The 25,351-nt window shown below is 45.6% G+C and overlaps 1 protein-coding gene across 3 annotated transcripts in view; it reads right to left on the bottom strand.

Moving 5' to 3' along the window:
* Positions 1 to 1,204: 1,204 nt before the first annotated feature.
* The window catches only part of LOC106588489 (signal-induced proliferation-associated 1-like protein 1), a 73,314-nt gene continuing 49,167 nt past the window's right edge, over positions 1,205 to 25,351 (bottom strand). For 2 of the 3 annotated variants that reach the window (XM_014177687.3, XM_014177617.3), the window contains 18 exons: positions 24,644 to 24,832; positions 24,249 to 24,423; positions 22,666 to 22,769; positions 22,339 to 22,496; positions 17,635 to 18,214; positions 12,966 to 13,240; positions 12,582 to 12,833; positions 10,180 to 10,329; positions 9,722 to 9,861; positions 9,496 to 9,572; positions 8,913 to 9,283; positions 6,682 to 6,906; positions 6,223 to 6,379; positions 4,190 to 4,391; positions 3,774 to 3,926; positions 3,548 to 3,656; positions 3,256 to 3,334; positions 1,205 to 2,509 (listed from right to left, as the gene is read on the bottom strand). In XM_014177687.3, the coding sequence (XP_014033162.3) occupies positions 2,366 to 2,509; positions 3,256 to 3,334; positions 3,548 to 3,656; positions 3,774 to 3,926; positions 4,190 to 4,391; positions 6,223 to 6,379; positions 6,682 to 6,906; positions 8,913 to 9,283; positions 9,496 to 9,572; positions 9,722 to 9,861; positions 10,180 to 10,329; positions 12,582 to 12,833; positions 12,966 to 13,240; positions 17,635 to 18,214; positions 22,339 to 22,496; positions 22,666 to 22,769; positions 24,249 to 24,423; positions 24,644 to 24,832 (3,540 nt within the window). In that variant the 3' untranslated portion in view covers positions 1,205 to 2,365. The remainder of the gene's footprint in view (positions 2,510 to 3,255; positions 3,335 to 3,547; positions 3,657 to 3,773; positions 3,927 to 4,189; positions 4,392 to 6,222; positions 6,380 to 6,681; positions 6,907 to 8,912; positions 9,284 to 9,495; positions 9,573 to 9,721; positions 9,862 to 10,179; positions 10,330 to 12,581; positions 12,834 to 12,965; positions 13,241 to 17,634; positions 18,215 to 22,338; positions 22,497 to 22,665; positions 22,770 to 24,248; positions 24,424 to 24,643; positions 24,833 to 25,351) is intronic. The other variant, XM_014177716.3, reaches the window with a different exon arrangement.

The raw sequence follows: 25,351 nt of genomic DNA, 5'->3' as shown, positions 1-25,351 counted from the left end.
AATCAATATAGACCTCATTAATATAGACCTAACCAATAGAGACCTAATCAATATAGACCTCATTAATATAGACCTAATTAATATAGACCTAATTAATATAGACCTCATTAATATAGACCTAACCAATAGAGACCTAATCAATAGAGACCTAATCAATATAGACCTAATTAATATAGACCTAACCAATAGAGACCTAATCAATAGAGACCTAATCAATATATAACTAATCAATATAGACCTCAAATCTAATTAAAACAGACATAATTAATATAGACAAAATCAATATAGACCTCATTAATATAGACCTAATTAATATAGACCTAATCAAAATAGAACTCATTAATATAGACCTAATCGATATAGACCTAATCAATATAGACTTAATTAATATAGACCTAATCAATATAGACCTATAATAGACCTAATCAATAATGACCTAATTAACATAGACATAACCAATATAGACCTAATCAATGAACATAGCTAAATATCATTAGGCACACTGTTTTGTAGCAGATGTCTATTTCCATTTATCAAATGGCGCCAGAATACATGCAGTTTGAATGCTGGAATTATTTTGGTGGACGACCATACAGTTAGCCTACTCTTAGAAGTGATTTTTTTGACAATCAGATGAAAATATCATGACCGGTTGTGCTCATGCCACATTAAAAGGTAATTCATTTTTAACGTTAAATTACGTCTTTATTATTAGGCCCATAAAAAAAAATATATGCACACGCTTTACTTTTGACTACTTTAATACACTATAAGTGAATTTGTGCAAATACTTATGACATCTTCTAATGGGGGGACTAAATACATAAAGTGCTTTCATTTCTAAACGGTAGAACAGATACGTATCAAAATAGCCTCAAATTAAAGGTGACATTCTGTACTGTCACCTCATATAAAACATCAGATCTCAAATCCATATTCTAGAGCCACATTTTATAAATGTTGCTTCACTATGCAAATAAATACGGAGGGGAGTGTATAAAATCAATGCACTATTGCCGCTAAAAGCTAACCATGATCATAATCTACTGCATCTATAAATGATCTACATGGATTAGTGGAAAATAAGCGGAACTCTATCCTGTGGCTACATCATACATACAATATCTGCATTTGGGTGTGCAGCCCCACACTATAATGACTGCTGTACAAAAACACAATCACTACAACGACCCCTGAACAAAGATAAAATTGCACAAAATATCTTTAATAGATATAAACATTTTTATACATCACAGCTCAAAGGAAACATCATCACATGCTGTAAAACATGAATGAAGGTGCAAATTATGAGCATCAGAATCCTTTGTTATATACAGGGTGTACAGTATAAGAACATACGGGAAAGCTTGGGGGTTTAATCGTACAACTGACTGTAGACATGGAGGGTCTACCAAGTCGCATCATTAATAGGTGTCAGGTCTCCCTTCTAAGCAGACCAATGGTCAGGTTAGATTTACTAATAGACTTACAGATTCTACAGAGTGTAGAAAAGGATCAAATATAGTACGTATTTCCATGTAATCTGACATGTTATAATCACAAGGTGGCACTGTGGATCCAAAACCGCAGGCAGGCAAGGAAGGAACCATACTAATATTCTGGTAGGATAATAAAATAGATCAAGAAGAATTAATATCGTCACTATGAAGTTCATTGAACAGTAACCCTCACCTTCTAGTCGTCCACCCAGACAGCCCAGTTGTTTTCACACAGAAACCAATAGTACAATCTGGAACTACTGCTTCCAGTAAGCCCATTTTACCCTCCTGAAATGAGGTCACTCTATAGAGAGACATGGGGAAGTGGTAAAACGATATCTGGTGTTAATTCAGTGGTAACATTTCTGTTCCTATATATTTACAAAATAAATTGTAGAACAGCTGTTGATGATGATGAATTGTCAAGCTTATTATTGTCATGATCATCATAGCCAAGGGAAGTTAATACATCTCTGTCAGACATGCAGGGACACTACAGTACAGTGCCAGCAAATCCTAAAGAAGAGATTGCATGCTGTTGATCTCTCAGTCTTTCTCCCTCTCCATCCTCTATCTCCTCTTATAAAACCTCACTGAGCAGTAAGTGGTGGCGGTATTACAGATCCACTGTGTTGAAGAATGATGGCAGATCAGTTCATGATGGGAGCGCTGAAGACCAAAGTGATTCAGTTCATGTTGATCATACAGCATTTAGATCCACTGTGAATCGGTCCATGTCAATAGCAGAATCACAGTTCATGTAGAAGGAATCAAAGACCAACTCCTGCGGTCCTGAGCACCCATTGTGTGAATCAGTTTAAGTTTGAGTGTGTTGCGGTCACGTGTGTTCAGGTGTTCCTCCTGAGTCAGTTCATGTCGATGGTGTTGAAGACCCACTCTGTGAACTTCTTGAGCTTGGCCGAGGCGCTGTAGGACTCCTCCTGGAGCCGCTGGTTGTGCTCTCTCAGGCTCTGTATCTGGGCCTGCAGGGACATCTTGGTATCCTTCTCCTGGACACACACACAGGGGGAGTCATCAATAACACAGAGAGGAGTGGAAAGCTCTATTTACTCTCTAGTACTGTCCTCAGGAGATATACAGGGCAGCTAAAACCAGGAGGCAGAGTAGTAAATGCAGGTGCTGAATGGGTACTGCTGATATACGGAGAACCGGAAACACACTACAGATATCCCTGCACACTTGTTTGACATTTCCACACTGAGAAGTAGTGATAGGGGATCAATACAATTACATATTGGGATATTATATTTGACGATATATTGCAATATTAGATATAACAATATCGCAATATTACGTTTGTGCTAGTTAGCTGTACCTGCACCAAAACTCCTGTATTTTTCATTTATAGCTTGTTCTCCATCTTCTTTTTGAATAGGGAGCCAATTTGTTTTCAGCATTTTTATTTCCATGACTGATCAAAACTCATTTTCTCATGGCTCTCTCTTGTCTCTCTGCAGCAGAAATAAGTGAGCAATATTTTTGGAACATCAAATCGCAGGTTCGAATTGCAATACATATAGAATCGTTATGCATATCATATCGGCACCTAAGTATCATGATAATATCGTATCGTAAAGTCCCTGGGAATTCACAGCCCTGCTCTTTCAACTGTTCTTTCTACTGGTTGAACCCCTGTTAGGGAAAGGGCACAAGGTGTAGTAAGAAGTGAACAGTAGAGTACAAAATGGCTAGGCTAAGACTCTGGTGCTGGAGACCTGGTTGTGTCTTGTCTCACCTTATTAAGGTCATCCTGTAGTAGCTTCACCATTGACTCCAGCTGGCTGACCTTCCCCATCAGACAGGCTGGGCTCTCACTGTGGGAGGCGACACACTGTTAACTACCATATTCTAAACTAAAACAAGACCAGCATGACCTGGGCCATATTGGCTTAAAATAGTCAGAGGAGTTGAATAATTCCTGGCCATGTGACCTAGCCAGGAAAAACTGGGCCCAAGTTGTAGGATAAACTCCTGGCCCTACCTATGTCTACAGAATTATCTGGACGTGCATGGTAAATGGGTCTTACCCAGGCGAGGGGTGTCTCTCTGGGGCAGCCTGGGGTTCTGCCTGCTGGGGGCTGGTGTCTGTGACCTCTGGCCTGGAGCTTTCATCATTTACAGATAACAGTCGCTGAACTGCCAGAGAAAAACAGAACAGTTACAGCTTCAGTCACAGCTCATCTGGACAACACACAGCAATGAGACAGAGCGCCACTGCCCTCTGCTGTTAAAGATAGAGATGTACTATCTTACTTTGCCTACCCTCGAAGGCCTTGGCAGCATCTACCAGGTTGGACCAGTCCAGAGCGCGGTCAGCTCCAGAGTTAGGTAGGGGCATGAGGCCTGGGTCCCCCAGCTGCTGCCTCATGCCCCCCTGCTCCTGGCTGGACGACTCACACAGGTCACCTGCAGGGGAGAGGGAGGAGAGATAGCAGATTACAACAAAGCCCCAACATATCAGAAGCCTTTCCCATCAAATAAAGCACTAAAAAGGATGACCAATTATACTCCACATAACTCAGTGGTTAAACACACTTAAGGAGTTATGGCATTAATATGATAACACCTCTAAGATAAACCGTGCTACCCTGGTTTGAGATAGAACTCATGTAGGATGAAATGTAATTGGCTTTACTCAAGGATAATTTGCAGGATAATCTGAGGCTCACCCAGAGACTTGTGTGAGGGTTGTCGGGGTGGCGCGTGGCGGGCGGTGGGCGAGCGGGGCACGGTGGAGCTGTTGAAGAGCAGGTCGTTGGGTGTCTCTCTGTGCCCGCTGTACGAGGGCTCCCGCTGCCCGCTGTAGATGCTCTCGTCTGACAGGGTCCTCTGCAGGGAGCGCCGGCTGGGAGGGGGGGCGGGGAATGAGGGCTAGAGAGAGTGAGGGGGAGAGAGAGGAGCACTGTGAGGCTGCTGATTGACCTATAAACTCAGCCTTTAGCATGTTGCACAGTTTACGTGGCAAAGCAAGGGAGGGAGTTTGGATTCATCAAGCAAATACTCACATCAACTACTCTGGAATACGTTGTTTATATACATTACCAGTCAAAAGTGTGGACACCCCTACTCATTCAAGGGTTTTTATTTATTTGTATTATTTTCTACATTGTAGAATATTAGTGAAGACATCAAAACTATGAAATAACAAATATGGAATCATGTAATAACCAAAAAAGTGTTAAAACAAATCAAAATATATTTTATATTTGAGATACTTCAAAGTAGCCACCCTTTGCCTTGATGACAGCTTTGCACACTCTTGGCATTCTCTCAACCAGCTTCAATAGGTAGTCACCTGGATTGCATTTCAATTAACAGGCGTGCCTTGTTAAAAGTTAATTTGTGGAATTTCTTTCCTTCTTAATGCGTTTGAGCCAATCAGTTGTGTTGTGACAAGGTAGGGGTGGTATACAGAAGATAGCCCTATTTGGTAAAAGACCAAGTCCATATTATGGCAAGAACAGCTCAAATAAGCAAAGAGAAACAACAGTCCATCATTACTTTAAGACATGAAGGTCAGTCAATTCGGAAAATGTCAAGAACTTTGAAAGTTTCTTCAAATACAGTTGCAAAAACCATCAAACGCTATGATGAAACTGGCTCTTGAGGATCGCCACAGGAAAGGAAGACCCAAAGTTACCTCTGCTGCAGAGGATAAGTTCATTAGAGTTACCAGCCTCAGAAATTGCAGCCCAAATAAATGCTTCACAGAATTTAAGTAACGGACACATCTCAAAATCAACTGTTCAGAGGAGACTGTGTGAATCAGTCCTTCATGGTTGAATTGCTGCAAATAAAACACTACTAAAGGACACCAATAAGAAGATGGGACTTGCTTGGGCCAAGAAACACGATCAATGGACATTAGACCGGTGGAAATCTGTCCTTTGGTCTGATGAGTCCAAATTTGAGATTTTGGGATCCAACCGCTGTGTCTTTGTGAGACGCAGAGAAGGTGAATGGATGATCTCCGCAAGTGTGGTTCCCACCGTGAAGCATGGAGGAGGTGTGATGGTGCTTTGCTGGTGATATTGTCAGTAATTTATTTAGAATTCAAGGCACACTTAACCAACATGGCTAACACAGCATTCTGCAGCGATACACCATCCCATCTGGTTTGCACTTAGTGGGACTATCATTTGTTTTTCAACAGGACAATGACCCAAAACACACCTCCAGGCTGTGTAAGGGATATTTGACCAAGAAGGAGAGTGATGGAGTGCTGCATCAGATTACCTGGCCTCCACAATCACCCGACCTCAACCCAAATGAGATGGTTTGGGATGAGTTGGACCGCAGAGTGAAAGAAAAGCAGCCAACAAGTGCTCAGCATATGCGGGAACTCCTTCAAGACTGTTGGAAAAGCATTCCAGGTGAAGCTGGTTGAAAGAATGCCTAGAGTGTGGAAAGTTGTCATCAAGGCAAAAGGTGGCTACTTTGAAGAATTTAAAATATAAAATAGATTTAGACTTTTTTGGTTACTACATTATTCCATATGTGTTATTTCATAGTTTTGATGTCTTCGCTATTATTCGACAATGTAGAAAATAGTAAAAATAAAGAAAAACCCATGAAATGAATAGGTGTGTCCAAACTTTTGACTGGTACTGTATATTTCAAATGTGATTTGTCATCAATGTAACAATAACTTCCATAGTAAAATGGATGATGGTGACAAAGCTTTGGTACTACAGTACAGTACCTTTTGATCATGGGAGGAGGGCGGGGGGCTGTCCAGGGTGATGAGTTTCTTCAGGTCTTCCTGCAGGTTGGACTTGTTGACCCGCTGGGGGGATTGGGCCCTGAGTTGGGCCCGGAGCTGGGGGTTGCCACCCAGCAACCCATCACTCTGGTGACGTCTGAGGAAGACGGAGAGTGAAGACCAGCAGTGTTATGTTGCAGTTCTCAGTTGAACCACAGGGTGGGAGTGTTGCACTTGTTTATAAACAAACGTGAGCCATGACTGAGGTGGGAAATGCATCTCCTCTCAGTTGACTCAGATCTTAAGCCTCCATAACGTCAACAATCTAGGACAGTAGGATTTGTTTGTATGGGGAAAGAACATTCTTTCACAACAAGACTCACAGTGTAATGGTATCATTGACCTATCAATAAACACATGTATGTTCAACATTCCTTCTCTATTTACCCCAATGCTTACTTGCGTATGTTGCCAAAGTCCACAGAGTTGATGGTGCCTCCAGGCTTCCTCCAGCCAATAAGGAACTTGGAGGTGGCTCCCTGGCGGGGGTAGAAGCTCTTGGGGCCTCCAGGGGAAAGGGAAGTCTGGGAGGTGGGGGAGGTGGTCAGGGCTGACTCCTCCTGGGAGGAGCTGGGGCTGCAGCCTGGACCCATGGGACTGCCGGAGTGGCCGGAGCTCAGAGTACTGGGAGGAAAAACAAACGACTAGTATAGGTATATTTATAAACTGGGTGGTTCGAGCCCTAAATGCTGATTGGCTGAAAGCCGTGGTATATGAGACCGTATACCATGGGTATGACAAAACATTTATTTTTACTGTTCTAATTATGTTTGTAACCAGTTTGTAATAGCAGTAAGGCACCTCAGGGGTTTGTTGTATATGGCCAATATACCACCGCTAAGGGTGGTATAAGAACAGCCCTTAGCCGTGGTATATTGGCTATATACCACACCCCCTCCTGCCTTATTGCTTGATTATACACTACCGTTCAAAAGTTTGGGGTCACTTAGAAATGTCCTTATTTTTGAAAGAAAAGCAATTTTTTTGTCAGCTTCATTAAATAGTACCCGCAAAACACCAGTCTCAATGTCAACAGTGAAGAGGCGACTCCGGGATGCTGGCCTTCTAGGCAGAGTTCCTCTGTCCAGTGTCTGTGTTCTTTTGCCCATCTTAATCTTTTATTTTTATTGGCCAGTCTGAGATATGGCTTTTTCTTTGCAACTGCGCCTAGAAGGCCAGCATCCCGGAGTCGCCTCTTCACTGTTGACGTTGAGACTGGTGTTTTGCGGGTACTATTTCATGAAGCTGCCAGTTGAGGACTTGTGAGGCGTCTGTTTCTCAAACTAGACACTCTAATGTACTTGTTCTCTTGCTCAGTTGTGCACCGGGGCCTCCCACTCCTCCTTCTATTCTGGTTAGAGCCAGTTTGCGCTGTTCGGTGAAGGGAGTAGTAAACAGCGTTGTACGAGATCTTCAGTTTCTTGGCAATTTCTTACATGGAATAGCCTTCATTTCTCAGAACAAGAATAGACTGACGAGTTTCAGAAGAAAGTGCTTTGTTTTTGGCCATTTTGAGCCTGTAATCGAACCCACGAATGCTGATGCTCCAGATACTCAACTAGTCTAAAGGCCAGTTTTATTGCTTCTTTAATTAGCACAACAGCATTCAGCTGTGCTAGCATAATTGCAAAAGGGTTTTCTAATGATCAGTTAGCCTTTTAAAATGATCAACTTGGATAAGCTAAAACAACGTGCCATTGGAACAAGGAGTGATGGTTGCTGATAATGGGTCTCTGTACGCCTATGTAGATATTCCATAAAAGATCTGCCGTTTCCAGCTACAATAGTCATTTACAACATTAACAGTGTCTACACTGTATTTCTGATCAATTTTATGTTATTTTAATGGACAAAAAAAATGTGATTTTCTTTCAAAAACAAGGACATTTCTAAGTGACCCCAAACTTTTGAACGGTAGTGTATATACATTTCTGTAATGTGCACTCATCTATGAACAAATTTCTGTAAAAGTTTCAAAACTATTTAAAAAACACCTGGTACTTTTCAGTACTTTTCCCCACACACTACATTTCTGACATCTCCACATCTGAGATGAGAGAAATGAATAGGTCACAGTGTCCTTGGACTTCTTCTACTTTAACATTTCAAACAATATTTCTCCCCAGTTTGTCATGAAAGCGAGCGTCTCCCTCCTCAGACATGCTGTGTGTACATTAAAACAAAGTCACTAGTCTGGTGGTGCTGGAGTTATTTCAGGGCCACAGAGGAGAGGCTGAGGAGAGGAGGAAAGCCTCTGTTCACTCAAAGGAACGGTGGTTTGGAGTGTTAACAGTGCTGAGCTCTCACATTCAGCATTCCTCAGTGTTTCAAGTGCTCTCTTTCTCTCTGTGAGAAACTAGCACACACACACACACACACCACACACACACACACACACACACACACACACAGAGAGACACACACACAGCAGATTGCAGCTTTCTACCTCTCTCACCGCCAAAGTGCAAGGCTTGGGAGTTTTCCATCTGGGACAATAGGGGATATATATGGACTACAATGCATCACTGTCTGCTTAATGAAACATTGATACGTGAGAGGAAACATATTGGCTGCATAAAGAGCTGACTGTAATAGAACTCTGGTGTAGCACAACACATGGAGGCACACACCTGGAATGGGAAGCAGCATCACTGAGGGTATAGGAGCCACTGTCTGGGGCTGAGGGGAACACAGGGGGGCTCTGGGCTGGGTCCTCGCTGCTCCCTGGGGGGGCGGGTGAGTCCGGGGCTGAAGGAGAGGTCTCTGGGGCCCGCCGCTCTTTGGCCCTGGAGCCCCCGGACCCTGAGGCCCCGTAAGAGGTAGCGTCGATGCCGCTGTCTGTGGACTCCCGCTGCAGGTAGCCGTTGAGCTCTGAGTCAGGCCGCACCCCTGTCCTGCTGGAGCCAATCTCATACCACTTCTCATCACTGTGGGCGGAGCTGGAGGCGTTACTGGACAGTGTGTTACTGCCTGATTGGCTGGAGGAGTAGGAAGCTTCCACCTGTAGAGACAGGGACCATAAAGTCACTTCCTGTTTGTTTGACCATAGTAAATAAAGACGACTACTTTGGCATAGACAACAATACATTGCCAAACTAGCTATATTCCTATGTCTATCTGCCAGAGCTCAAGGTCCCTCCCTGTAAGTCCACTACAGCCTCTTCACTAAACCTTAAAATACATATTTAGTCATATTTGAGCCTGCTGCCTGACCTTGATGTTCTTGTTGGGGGACAGGTGTCCCCCCTGCTCCTGGAGACGAGGTACTGCAGCCTTGGAGACAGCTAGGTCTGGGAAGGACAGGAGCAAACAGAGGAATGAGACAACCAGATAACAAAATGAGTAACATAGGGAGGTGGTCCTATCTCTGACTCTCACCCTCTGGATCACCCAAAACACCAGACAGGACATGGGCATTTTCTAAAGCATGTCCTCATACCTGTAGTGGCTCTATCAGCTCCCCTGTTGGCCCCATCCCCCTCTCGGGGCCATCCGGGGGCAGGCTTAGTCCCGTTAGACCCTTCTCCAACTCCCTGACGCTCAGCAGACACAGGGGAGTGACGGTTATTGTTGTTAAACCTGGGAAAGAGATGGAAGAAGAATGCATCATGTCTAGCTGCATCATTTACTGAAGAAGAGTAGTTTAAGTCTTGGAGAGTACAACATATCAGTTAGTACAACATATCATTATATTTCAGTCATTTCCTTTCTGTTGTTGGATAACTCCCAAAGAAGTAATTAAAATAAATACAGACTACATCTGGAAATAAAGCAATTAAACGAAACCCTGCAGCGAATTTGGGTCTGTGTATGATCGGGGTATGATCGGGGTATGATCGGGGTATGGTCTGAATGTGGCCTTGGATCAGGTTTGTTCCGGCCTGAGTGTTCTCTCACCCGTCTGGCATGGACTTCTGTCTCCAGTGGTTGGAGCCTGCACTCCCGGTGTCTGTGTAGGAGAGACTGGTGGGGGAGTTGCGGGTGTGTGGAGAGCGGCCCATCACGATTGAACAGGCCAGGGCATAGTTATCATTCCCTGGGGAATACCTGAGGGAGGGATACATACCAACATACATAGGGAGTTATCATTTAGGTTATTTCAATATGTTTAATGACAGAAAGAAAGGAAGCATAACGATTCCACCACTACTGATGAGCGATTAACCAAAATGTCTGGTTATTTTCTGTTTTTAAATAACTAATTGACCGAAGTCGGTTCAATTATTTGAATTCCATTTCGTTTTTGTAGTTTTTTTGTGCGCTCAACGCGCTGTTTGTGCCATTTCTCTAGAGAGATTTCTCTCTGAGACATGTTGTCCAACTCATCATAGTTAAAGGAAAACAATGTTTTGGTATTTGTTTCATTAGTCCATTGTTGATATAGTCCCAAAATGTTTTGCATGTCAGTAATCATACCGGATATATTTCTGTATTTCTAAAGTTTTATATCTTGAAAACTTGATTGCTGACATGCAAAACATTTTGGGACTGTATGTCAACAATGGACTAATGAAACAAATACCAAAAGATAGTTTTTGTGTGGAACTTTCCTTTAAGCTCAGAAAACATGGTAATGAACTACAATGACTAGAATACATTGAGCCTACAGCTGCCTGTTCTCATTGGTTCCAGCCAGCCAGCCAGCCAGCCAGCCAGCCAGACAGACAGACAGACAGACAGACAGACAGACAGAAGAGCAATAGAGACAGGAGAGGGATAGAGAGCGGTTGTTAGCCACACTATATACAAAAGTATGTGGACACCCCTTCAAATTTGTGGATTCGGCTATTTCAGCCACACCCATTGCTGACAGGTGTATTAAATCGAGCACACAGCCATGCAATCTCCATAGTAAACATTGGCAGCAGAATGGCCCGTACTGAAAATCTCAGTGACTTTCAATGTGGCACCATCATACAAGTCAGTCAAATGTATGCCCTGCTAGAGATGCCCCGGTCGACTGTAAGTGCTGTCAGCGGGAGTGGTGTAAAGCTCGCCGCCATTGGACATTGGAACAGTGAAAATGCGTTTTCTGGAGTTATGAATCACACATCACCATTTGGCAGTCTGACAGATGAGTCTCGGTTTGGCGGATGCCAGGAGAATGCTACCTACCCCAATGCATAGTGCCAACTGTACATTTTGATGGAGGAGGAATAATGGTCTGGGGCTTGTTTTCATGGTTCAGGTTAGGCCCCTTAGTTCCAGTGAAGGGAAAACTTAACGCTACAGCATACAATGACATTCTAGACAATTCTGTACTTCCAATTTTGTGGCAACAGTCTCAGCATCCTGTCTCAGCATGACAATGCCCCTGTGCACAAAGCGAGGTCCATACAGAAATGGCTTGTTGAGATCGGGGTGGAAGAACTTGATTGGCCTGCACAGAGCCCTGACCTCAACCCCATCTAACACCTTTGGGATGAATTGGAACGCTGACTGTGCCTGACCTCACTAATGTTCTTGTGGCTGAATGGAAGCAAGTCCCCACAGCAATGTTCCAACACCCAGTGGAAAGCCTTCCCAGAAGTGTGGAGTTATAGCAGCAAAGGTGGGACCAACTCCATATGAATGCACATGATTTTGGAATGAGATGTTTGACAAGCAGGTGTCCACATACTTTTGGTCATGTAGTGTAGTTGTTATTTAGCAGCCTTAAAAGTATGCCTTGTCTAGTTTGAAGAACTACTGGAATATTGATTTTGTCAGACAACAGGCAGCAAGCCAGCTAGACTAGCCTACTAGCCTGAAGGATGACTCTTTGAGGAGCACAGAGATAGATGGCTGGCTGGCTGCTACTGTCTGAGCAGAGATAAGAAGATGACTTGGAATTAAATAGTAAGTCATCAAATAAAAAAATGTAATATACACAACTTAAACATTTTATTAAAGTAAAGTAATGTGAATAAAGAAGGGTTTATTAAAAAGTGATATGCAGTAATGGGCAGTCACTACCTTCATTGGGGTTTTATTAATTTAATAATAATGATTTCATTATACTGAAACAAATATGTAGTATAAACAACCAAAATATATTATTTAAGTAAAGTAATGTGAATAAGTGATAGTAATGGGCAGTCACTGCTATCACCTGTTTTATTCTGTGTTGTTACAGTATTGAACTCACATAATGCATTTATTACAAATCTGAACCGAAATGGAAAACTTGATTATTTTTCAAAAACCAAACTGAAACCGAACCAACCTCAAAAATCACAAATCGCGCAGCACTATCCACCACTAGGCTTGAACACCTTCCCTCATATATATCATATCAATAGCTGGGGTGGCTATCTTACCTTTTGGGGTTGAGAGGGCGCCCGTCGCTGGACACACTGCGCGGGATAACTCCGGCCCGGTCCTGATAGTCTGAAGCCGGGGCCTTGATGAGCGTCCCCCCCGCCGCTGTGGTGCGGCTCTGGGGGCTGGAGGAGGTGCGGGGCCACTTGTTGTTGTTGTTGCTGCGGAAGGGGAATTTAAACTCATAGGGCATCCCCTCCTTGTGGTTCTTATAGTCCACCAGGGGCATGTGGTACAGCTCTGAACAGCCTCTGTGAGAGGAAACAGAAATATACACTAAAAACAGTGCAATGCTGCCCCAGTACCCAAATGTATGCTACTGATATGACTGATGGAGGGCATATCTGTTGATGGATAGATGATTGGCTGTCTATAAGCTGTACCTGCGAGGGGTGGAGTCCTCGTGCGGGGGGATGATGACCACCTTGACAGTGACGGAGGTCCTCAGCAGGTCGATCATCTGCTCGTGGGACAGCGATGCCACGGCCACCTTACAGATCTCTACCAGTCTGCTGCCCTGGCGCAGCCCCGCCTGCCAGGCGTATCCGTAGGACTCGACTTCCGCTACGATGCCCTCAAAGTTCACATGGAAGCCCAGCTGGCCCAGACCGTTCCTCCTCAGGATCATCTCTGTGGTCTGGCTGCCCTTAGTCAGAAGCTATGGACAGACAGGACAGGAGGAGAAGGACGAGAAATAGGAGGAGGAGGGGTAGGAGGAAGAGGTGGATTAGTGAGGAAAGAGTTTTTACTACAAAACATCAGAATCCTGCAGGGAAACTTAAATCAGTTTTACCTCATTTCTATCAGCATGTTAAATGTGCAACCAAAGGGAGAAAAAAACTCTAGACTCACCCTCCATTTGGCAAATTTGACCATAATTCTATCCTCCTGATTCCTGCTTACAAGCAAAAATTAAAGCAGGAAGCACCAGTGACTCGGTCTATAAAAAAGTGGTCAGATGAAGCAGATGCTAAACTACAGGACTGTTTTGCTATCACAGACTGGAATATGTTCCGCGATTCCTCCGATGGCATTGAGGAGTACACCATATCAGTCACTGGCTTCATCAATAAGTGCATCGATGACGTCATCCCCACAGTGACTGTACGTACATAACCCAACCAGAAGCCATGGATTACAGGCAACATTCGCACTGAGCTAAAGGGTAGAGCTGCAGCTTTCAAGGAGCGGGACTCTAACCCGGAAGCTTTGAAATCCTGCTATGCCCTCCGACGAACCATCAAACGGGCAAAGCATCAATACAGGACTAAGATCAAATCATACTACACCGGCTCCGACGCACGTCGGATGTGGCAGGGCTTGCAAACTATTGCAGACTACAAAGGGAAGCACAGCTGAGAGCTGCCCAGTGACACGAGCCTACCAGACAAGCTTAATAACCTCTATGCTCGCTTCGAGGCAAGCAACACTGAAACATGCATGAGAGCATCAAGCTGTTCCGGATGACTGTGTGATCATGCTCTCTGCAGCCAATGTGAGTAAGACCTTTAAACAGGTCAACATTCACAAGGCCGCAGGGCCAGACGGATTACCAGGATGTGTACTCTGAGTATAAGCTGACCAAATGGCAAGTGTCTTCCCTGACATTTTCAACCTCTCACTGTCTGAGTCTGTAATACCAACATGTTTCAAGCAGACCACCACAGTCCCTGTGCCCAAGAACACTAAGGTAACCTGCCTAAATGACTACCGACCCGTAGCACTCACGTCTGTAGCCATGAAATGCTTTGAAAGGCTGGTCATAGTCCACATCAACACCATTATCCCAGAAACCCTAGACCCACTCCGGTTTGCATACCGCCACAACAGATCCACAGATGATGCAACCTCTGCCCACTGCCCTTTCACACCTGGATAAAAGGAACACCTATGTGAGAATGCTATTCATTGACTACAGCTTATCGTTCAACACCATAGTGCCCACAAAGCTCACAAAGCTAAGGATCCTGGGACTAAACAGCTCCCTCTGCAACTGGATCCTGGACATCCTGACGGGCCGCCCCCAGGTGGTAAGGGTAGGTAACAACACATCCGCCATGCTGATCCGCATCACAGGGGTCCCTCAGGGGTGTGTGCTCAGTCTCCTCCTGTACTCCCTGTTCACTCATGACTGCACGGCCAGGCACGACTCCAAAACAATCATTAAGTTCGCCGATGACACAACAGCGGTAGGCCTGATCACCGACAACAATGAGACAGCCTATAGGGAGGAGGTCAGAGACCTGACCATGTGGTGCAAGGACAAGAACCTCTCCCTCAACGTGATCAAGACAAAGGAGATGATTGTGGACTACAGGAAAAGGAGGACTGAGGACGCCCCCATTCTCATCGACGGGGCTGTAGTGGAGAAAATTTGCCATGTGTCCTCACTGAAAAGATTTGGCATGGGTCCTCAGATCCTCAAAAGGTTTTACAGCTGCACCATCGAGACCATTCTGACGGGTTGCATCACTGCCTGGTATGGCAACTGCTCGGGCTCCGACCCCAAGGCACTACAGAGGGTAGTGCGTACGGCCCAGTACATCACCAGGGCCAAGCTGCCTGCCATCCAGGACCTCTATACCAGGTGGTGTCAGAGGAAGGCCCTAAAAATTGTCCCTATATGCATAAGACTTTACATTGCCGAACCCCCCCCCCCCCCCCCCCCCCCCCCCCCCATAGCCCTGCTATTGTTATTTTACTGCTTCTTTTTATCTATTACTTTGTTTAGGTATTTTCTTAAAACTGCATTGTTGGTTAAGGGCTTGTAAGTAAGCATTTCACTGTAAGGTCTACACCTTACAATTTGATTTGATATGAAATCAAAAGACAGACAATGTTGGCTGAAGTCTGAATCTTTTAATCTTAACTATTCTGTTGGCTGATACTGTAAAGCACACCATAAAACCCCAAATGTGCCCCATGGCAAAGATCTGATACACATGCCAGCACAGACACATGCCAGCATAGATTGAATCTATCACCAGCGGATGCAGCACCCTTCAATTAAAGTGTTTGTGTACAGGGGCAAGTGTTTAAGGAGACACAGGCAGTAACCCTGCCTGGCCTTCTGAACCAGTGTCAGGTGGAAAGAAGTTGTAACATAATACTTAATATACAGTACCAGTAAAAAGTTTGGACACAGCTACTCATTCAAGGCTTTTTCTTTATTTTTACTATTTTCTACATTGTAGAATAATAGTGAAGACATCAAAACTATGAAATAACACAAATGGAATCTTGTAGGAACCAAAAAGGTGTTAAACAAATCAATTATATTTTATATTTGAGATTCTTCAAGGTATCCACCCTTTGCCTTGATGACAGCTTTGCACACTCTTGGCATTCTCTCAACCAGCTTCACGAGGAATGCTTTTCAAACAGTCTTGAAGGAGTTCTCACATATGCTAAGCACTTGTTGGCTGCTTTTCCTTAACTCATCCCAAACCATCTCCATTGGGTTGAGGTCGGGTGATTGTGCAGCACTCCATCACTCTCCTTGGTCAAATAGCCCTTACACAGCCTGGAGGTGTGTTTTGGGTCATTGTCCTGTTGAAAAACAAATGATAGTCCCACTAAGCTCAAACCAGATCGGATGGCGTATCGCTGCAGAATGCTGTGGTAGCCATGCAGGTTAAGTGTGCCTTGAATTCTAAATAAATCACCAACAGTGTCACCAGCAATGCACCCCCACACCATCACACCTCCTCCTCCATGCTTCACGGTGGAAACCACACATCCGTTCACCTTCTCTGCGTCTCACAAAGACACGGCGGTTGGATCCCAAAATCTCAAATTTGGACTCATCAGACCAAAGGACAGATTTCCACCGGTCTAATGTCCATTGATCGTGTTTCTTGGCCCAAGCAAGTCTCTTGTTCTTATTGGTGTCCTTTAGTAGTGGTTTCTTTGCAGCAATTCGACCATGAAGGCCTGATTCACGCAATCTCTGAACAGTTGCTGTTGAGATGTGTCTGTTACTTGAACTCTGTGAAGCATTTATTTGGGCTGCCATTTCTGAGGCTGGTAACTCTAATGAACTTATCCTCTGCAGCAGAGGTAACTCTGGGTCTTTCTTTCTGGTGGCGGCCCTCATGCGAGTCAGTTTCATCATAGCGCTTAATGGTTTTTGCGACTGCACTTTGAAAGTTCTTGAAATGTTCTGCATTGACTGACCTTCATGTCTTAAAGTAATGATGGACTGTCATTTGTCTTTGCTTATTTGAGCTGTTCATAGCCGTAATATGGACTTGGTCTTTTACCAAATAGGGCCATCTTCTGTATACCACCCCTACCTTGTCACAACTGCTCAAACGCATTAAGAAGGAAAGAAATTCCACAAATTAACTTTTAACAAGGCACACCTGTTAATTGAAATGCATTCCAGGTGACTACCTCATCAAGCTGGTTGAGAGAATGCCAAAAGTGTGCAAAACTGTCATCAAGGCAAAGGGTGGCTACTTTGAAGAATCTCAAATATAAAATATATTTTGATTTATTTAACACTTTTTTGGTTTCTACATGATTCCATATGTGTTATTTAATAGTTTTGATGCCTTCACTATTATTCTACAATGTAAAATAGTAAAAAATAAAGAAAAACTGGAATGATTAGGTGTGTCTAATCATTTAACTGGTACTGTAGAGCTCCAGGCAACCACAACAGAGCCAGAGCAGGATATTATGCTACAACACTGACACATAACTAAACACAAACATTAAATAAGCCTTAGCAAACAGCGTTAATCTTTCATTGAAGACAACTGTCTTTGCCTAATCTCATGTGAATGATTAAACTACCTCCCCAAATAAGGTCACACTGACTATTTCACCACAATGCTGAGTGCTATACGGTATCTCCTTTGAACATAATGGATAGTCAGAGGTGGAGATTAGGGATGTATTCATTATAACACATTTGCTAGTGAGGAAAATATCTTATATGGCTTGAAGCTTGGAAGACCTGTAATTGTCACAACAGATGGTGTATGAAATATTATTTTAGGCGATCAGCCCAGTAATAATACACAGACTAACTGTACTTCTACTGACCTCCAGGCGTTTGACCACCTCTCCAAAGTCCTCTGTGTTGTTGTTGATGGAGCGCAGCGACACGCTCTCCCCACGCTCATAGTAGATCTTCATGGAGGCAGGGCTGCCCGAGGACCAGCCAATGACGTCGCGCGTGGCGCAGTTGAAGACCACGGCTTTGGCTTCCTGGTCCAATAGGATGAGGAAGTCGTTGGAGATGGCCAGTAGACACTCCCTCTCCGCCCCGGCTACCTGGTCCTCCGCATGCACAGGCCATGTCACCGCCCCCAGGCTCCGTAGCTCTGCCCCACTGTATGGCCGCACCCTCTCTCTCCGCTTGTGAGCCAATGAGATGAAGGGGAATTTCCCTGTGGGCTCAACCGGCGTGCCGGTCACGTGACGTTCTGCCAGGTCCCGCAGGTACTCCTGTCGCGTGCGTGTCGCCATGGCTCTGAACTTCTCAGACTTGTGGGCGGCGTTCTCAGCGTTGATGACCTTGGCCAGCAGGAAGTCCCTGAAGACGCTGGACTTGGGGAAGGTCACGCCCTTGGGGATAGGGGGGCCAAAGGAGGGCACATCCCTGGAACGAGTCACAGCCACGCTGGGGAGAGGAGAGAGAGAGAAAGAGAGAGAGGTCACTAATTAGTAAGCACACTGAAAGACGGAGTCCTACACCCAATCTCAATGGATCCCCAGGGCACTAGATCTGAGAGAATTGAATAGGAGGAAGCAAGACGGCAATATGTAGCTTTTACTATATTTCTTATACCTATACTCTCAGGGAGAACTTACACACTTTGCACATGACAGAAATGAATTTGGTTTGGTGACACTGGGCCTAGAGTGCAGAAAACAGTAGAACAGGCTGGGAAAGAAGAGGAGTGACATCCTTATAGTGTTTTCCCTTGGCTATTGTTCCATTTCACGTGAGTCTTCCTAAAGGAGGGCGTGAGGGTTCCTACAGGAGGGCGTGAGTCTTCCTAAATGAGGGCGTGAGGGTTCCTACAGGAGGGCGTGAGTCTTCCTAAATGAGGGCGTGAGGGTTCCTAAAGGAGGGCGTGAGTCTTCCTAAAGGAGGGTGTGAGTCTTCCTAAAGGAGGGCGTGAGTCTTCCTAAAGGAGGGCGTGAGTCTTCCTAAAGGAGGGCGTGAGTCTTCCTAAAGGAGGGCGTGAGTCTTCCTAAATGAGGGCGTGAGGGTTCCTAAAGGAGGGCGTGAGTCTTCCTAAAGGAGGGTGTGAGTCTTCCTAAAGGAGGGCGTGAGTCTTCCTAAAGGAGGGCGTGAGTCTTCCTAAAGGAGGGCGTGAGTCTTCCTAAAGGAGGGCGTGAGTCTTCCTAAAGGAGGGCGTGAGTCTTCCTAAAGGAGGGCGTGAGTCTTCCTAAAGGAGGGCGTGAGTCTTCCTAAAGGAGGGCGTGAGTCTTCCTAAAGGAGGGCGTGAGTCTTCCTAAAGGAGGGCGTGAGTCTTCCTAAATGAGGGCGTGAGTCTTCCTAAAGGAGGGCGTGAGTCTTCCTAAAGGAGGGCGTGAGTCTTCCTAAATGAGGGCGTGAGGGTTCCTAAAGGAGGGCGTGAGTCTTCCTAAAGGAGGGTGTGAGTCTTCCTAAAGGAGGGCGTGAGTCTTCCTAAAGGAGGGCGTGAGTCTTCCTAAAGGAGGGCGTGAGTCTTCCTAAAGGAGGGCGTGAGTCTTCCTAAAGGAGGGCGTGAGTCTTCCTAAAGGAGGGCGTGAGTCTTCCTAAATGAGGGCGTGAGGGTTCCTACAGGAGGGCGTGAGTCTTCCTAAATGAGGGCGTGAGGGTTCCTAAAGGAGGGCGTGAGTCTTCCTAAAGGAGGGTGTGAGTCTTCCTAAAGGAGGGCGTGAGTCTTCCTAAAGGAGGGCGTGAGTCTTCCTAAAGGAGGGCGTGAGTCTTCCTAAAGGAGGGCGTGAGTCTTCCTAAAGGAGGGCGTGAGTCTTCCTAAAGGAGGGCGTGAGTCTTCCTAAAGGAGGGCGTGAGTCTTCCTAAAGGAGGGCGTGAGTCTTCCTAAAGGAGGGCGTGAGTCTTCCTAAAGGAGGGCGTGAGTCTTCCTAAAGGAGGGCGTGAGTCTTCCTAAAGGAGGGCGTGAGTCTTCCTAAAGGAGGGCGTGAGTCTTCCTAAAGGAGGGCGTGAGTCTTCCTAAAGGAGGGTGTGAGTCTTCCTAAAGGAGGGTGTGAGTCTTCCTATAGTCTTCCTAGTCTTCCTTCTCCCAGTCAACTTCCATTGTTGCTCCACAATAGGCCTCCTAGAGTTGAATTACTATTCATTAGTCATGAAGTAGACCTGGATATGAAACACTGTCTCATATCCATTGGTAACCACCTGATTTCCCATACACACACTGACAATACATCAGTCTTATGCAGCCTACATGGCAGGTTTCTTTTCTACTCACAACACAATGAGACAAGTTAGCATGAAAGCTAACCTAGTTCTGATTCAGATAATTGGCAATGATTGGCTTCCAAATCAATATACAACCCAACAATGGTGAGGTAAGGCTGAACAGCAGCACTATAGAAACCCACTGCAGGCCAGGCTCAGGTAGGCTGATGTCAGAGTCATGACAAGCCTCAGTCCATTAAACAGATAACATAACGATCGCATGTGACATTACAGCCCAAGCCTCGCTAAACCAGGCCGGCGTATATAAATATACATTCAGCACATCGGACGAGCCAGCTGCCACTGAGACGGCACTCTCAGCCAGCCCCAGATTACAGGGAAGAGGAGCAGAGCGGAGGAGGCTACTCCCTATTTTTCGAAAACAAAGCTCTGATCCTTATGCAATACGGCTGAGTTAATCTATCTGTGTTTGGACATCAGTTGATAGCACAAGAGTATCACTAGGCTGTACCACTAGGCTGTATCACTAGGCTGTACCACTAGGCTGTATCACTAGGCTGTATCACTAGGCTGTACCACTAGGCTGTATCACTAGGCTGTATCACTAGGCTGTACCACTAGGCTGTACCACTAGGCTGTATCACTAGGCTGTACCACTAGGCTGTATCACTAGGCTGTATCACTAGGCTGTACCACTAGGCTGTATCACTAGGCTGTATCACTAGGCTGTACCACTAGGCTGTACCACTAGGCTGTATCACTAGGCTGTACCACTAGGCTGTACCACTATCAATATTTAAAGCTACTGTATAGTCTGATCAATCAAAATGCAACCATAACGTAAGACAAAATAAATGATCCAATACAAAAAGTAGATGTATATTGAACTATGAGATAAATCACAGTAGGGCAGGTGTGTGTGTGTGTGTGTGTGTGTGTGTGTGTGTGTGTGTGTGTGTGTGTGTGTGTGTGTGTGTGTGTGTGTGTGTGTGTGTGTGTGTGTGTGTGTGTGTGTGTGTGTGTGTGTGTGTGCGCGCGCGCGCGCGCGTGCGTTTGGGAACATGCTGAAACCTCTCTGTCCACTGAGACCCCCCCCACACACACACTCTCTGTCCACTGACCCCCCCCCCCCCCACACACACACACACACCCCAGACCCACCTTTGTCTTCCGTAGTGCCTCTACTCTCTCCTGACTTGGCTAGGCATTACAAAATGAAGTATCCATGAAGTGAATCCTCTCCTGTCTGTTTGGTCTGATCACACTACTGCAGGTACCCACATCTTTCACCAACTAATTCTAGCTGCTCACGCTGCCGTCCAACCGCTGTTCTGTTGCTAGATCTTGTGCGTTTCTTACTCCTCTTTGAAATGGCATCCCAGGCTCCAAACCAATCAGGCTCCTAGCGAATCAGCTCTCTGGTGGCAGAACAGAACAGAGAGGGTTTGGAACTTGTAGTATGTTCATTAGATTGATGGGATTGAGCCAGAGGCTGGGAGCTGAGAGCTGCTCTGGGTGGAGTGGAGTCTCCACTGCTTCAGGGTCCCGCTCTCCATTTTATCCAAGAGGAAAACCAGGCAAACCAGCATTTCTCCCAGTCAGCCTCTTCTCCTCGACGACACTTGTTGGCTTCGAATCAAAAGATGTTCCCTTTAAAAAAGAATGACTTCAGCTGAGGAGGGCATCCAATCTTTAGCAGGCAGCACTGGGGGTGGTTCAGAATAAATTAGCCCAACTTTGAAGAGGTTTAAGCTCAGACCCAGAGCCAGCACAAGTGTTCCCGTGGAGGGTCTGTGAGCACTGAGGGACAGAGCACTGCTCGGCTGCTCAAGAATCCTCTGATTCGCTCGTCCGGCAAGGGAATCCTTGATGTGCATGCCGCTAACTCATTCGGATCGCTCCGACTCCAAGGCAGTGTGGCAGGCAGGAGGGTTGAGTGCGTGCGTAAGTGAGTGTGTGTGCGTGTGTGTGTGTGTGGTAGGGGGGTGATCGCTTGAGTGAGAATGCCACAGAGCTCCGCAATCACAGGGGGTAGGGAAAACAGTTGAGTAGGGGCCCATCCCATCAGCTAGTCAGCTGCAGGGGTGATCTCTCCTAGTCAACCATAATCAAACAAATGTATACACTGCCTACAGCACCCTGGCTACAGAGAGAGAGCAGAGAGGAGAGGCTAATAGTTACACAATACATTTGATCTGGGTTTGTGACCATGCCTTCCAGGGGTTCTCATCCTCTTTATGTTATCTACCTGCGTGAGTTGTTCAGAACAACCACTGTTGTAGCACCAGGGGCTTTCCAGGTTGTTTGTGACTGCCAGGTCCTCTAGTGGTCGCTAGTGGTCTGACCACGCTTTTACCGCGGTCTACACTCACCTGTAGCAGGTGTTGTCGGAGCAGGGGCTGTGTACGCGGACGATGATGAACACGTGTTGGAAGTGGGAGAAGATGGTCTTGGGGGTGAAGGGGAGCGCTCCCGGCTCCTGGAACACGATGGTGACGATGTCGTTCCCAATGTGTCTCTTCCTCAGCAACTACAACTCACAATTAAGGAATCTCAATGACAACATCTCAATTAATATCCTATTCTTCTTGAATTAAACTTGATTCATAATTTAATCCATCTATGACATAACATGTTATCCAAATGCATGTCATTTTGATTTTGATTTCCTTTTGTGATATCATAGAGCCCTTCCGTACCTGTTGTTTGTTGTTGGGTGTGTAGGGCAGCAGGGTAGACACGTGGAACATGATCTCATAGTCCCTGTAGGCCGTGTAAAGGGAGTGGGTGCCAGTGGAATCAGCTGGAGGAAGAGATAGGAGCACCACAATGTAAGGCCCCGTTGTACTGCTACTGCAACCCAGCTCTGTCCTCCAGAAGCAACCTATCTGCTCAGTGCTTTAGGTACTAAGTCAGGGTTCCCCAACCCCAAAAATAAATAATCGTAGTCATACAGATTGAGCCCTCTCAATACTTTTGTTGCTTAAATAAAACGCCATTTACGTGTAACTATATTTAAGATATAGCACAGCCTCTTGTGCATTACTGCAGGCATTGTAAGGAGTGGACAATTATACCATAACCCTATCAGTCTACCATAACCCTATCAGTCTACCATAACCCTATCAGTATACCATAACCCTATCAGTCTACCATAACCCTATCAGTCTACCATAACCCTATCAGTCTACCATAACCCTATCAGTCTACCATAACCCTATCAGTCTACCATAATCCTATCAGTCTACCATAACCCTATCAGTCTACCATAACCCTATCAGTATACCATAACCCTATCAGTCTACCATAACCCTATCAGTATACCATAACCCTATCAGTCTACCATAACCCTATCAGTCTACCATAACCCTATCAGTCTACCATAACCCTATCAGTCTACCATAACCCTATCAGTCTACCGTAACCCTATCAGTCTACCATAACCCTATCAGTATACCATAACCCTATCAGTCTACCATAACCCTATCAGTCTACCATAACCCTATCAGTCTACCATAACCCTAGGAGAAAAGTTTCTTGTGATTTGATTCTGGGTACCCAGATTACCCAGGCAGCCACCACAATCGAAATGTATGGACAAAATAGGAATGTTCATATTCATTGAGTTTATGAATAGAGGAAGTGACAAAAATAGCCAAATGTAATTAAGTGCATGATTGGTATGAGCTGCCATTTCCTGCTCTGCTCTCATGAGGAATATAAAAGATGTAGTGGAGTGTGTGGGCCAGCCATAGCGGACCTGATTTAGTCCTCAATACACCAGAGACGGAGGGAGGGAGGGAGGGAGGGAGGGAGGGAGGGAGGGAGGGAGGGAGGGAGGGAGGGAGGGAGGGAGGGAGGGAGGGAGGGAGGGAGGGAGGGAGAAAAGAGAGAGAGTTGGTCAGAGGAACAGGTATAGGGGAGTGATAAGACAAGCAAGGGGAAATGAGGGGTTACAAGACAGGCTACATGAAGTAAACGGGATTGCACATAAAACATGTGAGACAGGACAGGAAAGGCTCTCTAGATTACAGAGATTACCTCAAACCTGTAGCTGCTAACATGCAAGGCAGAGCACCACCTACAGCAAAGATTAAGCAGATTCTACAGAAGGACCCATAATTCATGCTGTGAGACCTGGGGTGGAGGTCAGAGAGAGGGTCAAAGAGGTTCCCACACAGGAGCCTGTCACGCTGCATCCTTGGTCAAATAAAAAGACCAATCCCAGTTTTAAACGCACTGGCTTTGCTGCGTGTGTGTGTGCTTGTGTGTGTGAGCGTACTCTTGATGTCGAGCTGGGCGCGGTACTTGGTAAAGCCTTTGAGGCGGACTCTCTCCCCTAGCAGCTGTAGGAACTCTTCCAGGGCAGGGCCCGCCATTTCATTATTGTACATCTCCTCCTCACTGCTCTGCCCCGCCCTGCAGTACATCACCCCCACCTTCACCTGGAAACTCAGCTAGAGAGGAGGATGGGGGGTTGGGGGGAGAGAGAGATTTAATGTTAAGACATTTTTGCAGTGCAAAACTGCAGAATATATGTTATAGTGCCAATAGTAGAGACAACCAAAGGTCTGCCATCTATGAAATATGATAACTTCCCCATTAACAACATACAGCTGTGGCATGATTCAGGGCTATTCAGGTCTTTTTATGTCATGTGAGTGTGTATCCTCCTACCCCCTGTTCGTCCAGTTTCATCAGCTGTTCTGTGACCTTGGGCGTGTTGAGGGCCAGGCGGAGGCAGGGCACGTCCAGCTCTGGTAGCAGGTACTCCAACACCTCCTTCAGGGGCAGCCCACGGGTAGTGCCATGCTTAGAGGACGAGGGGACCACGTCCTCCAGAATAGACCCCCGGAGTGTGGTCAACTAGATGGAGGGATTAAAAGGAGGAGAGGAAGAGGGAGAAGTGTAAGTGGAGGAATGTGCCTCAGGAATCCCGAGTTCAAGGAACTTTATTTTCAAGATGGAACAAAATGTTTAAGATGGAACAAAACGAACATGTCAGTTCTGCTTCCCAAACACCGTAACATCTCCTGAGTAATATAACTATTTAGCTAAAATAATCTGACATAAAGCAACAGAAAAGAACAAGGCTCAGTTATGAATCAAACTTTTGGCTGGGGGAAGTAGGAAGAGGAGGGTGGAGTTGGGGTTGTTCAGCGAAGCATAATGTTTACACAGAGTGTGCATTGTGTTCAGCAGTGGCAGTGAACTCAATCACTCTGCTATTATATGCAGCTGGAACGGAGGGGAACTTTCTCTCCCACACCCCTCGGAGAGGACCCTAACAAACGTCCAGTGTTCCCCAGGTTTGGGGCCCTGGGGTCCCGGGATGTCTCACACAGAGCTGGAGGGTCTAATCACACACACCTGTCCACCATCCAA

Source organism: Salmo salar, chromosome 01 (assembly GCF_965601325.2).
Source record: "Salmo salar chromosome 01, fSalSal1, whole genome shotgun sequence".
In the NCBI taxonomy this organism is placed as follows: Eukaryota; Metazoa; Chordata; class Actinopteri; order Salmoniformes; family Salmonidae; genus Salmo; species Salmo salar.
Note: the sequence above shows the minus strand (reverse complement) of the source record. Positions and strands in the feature narration are given on the sequence as shown.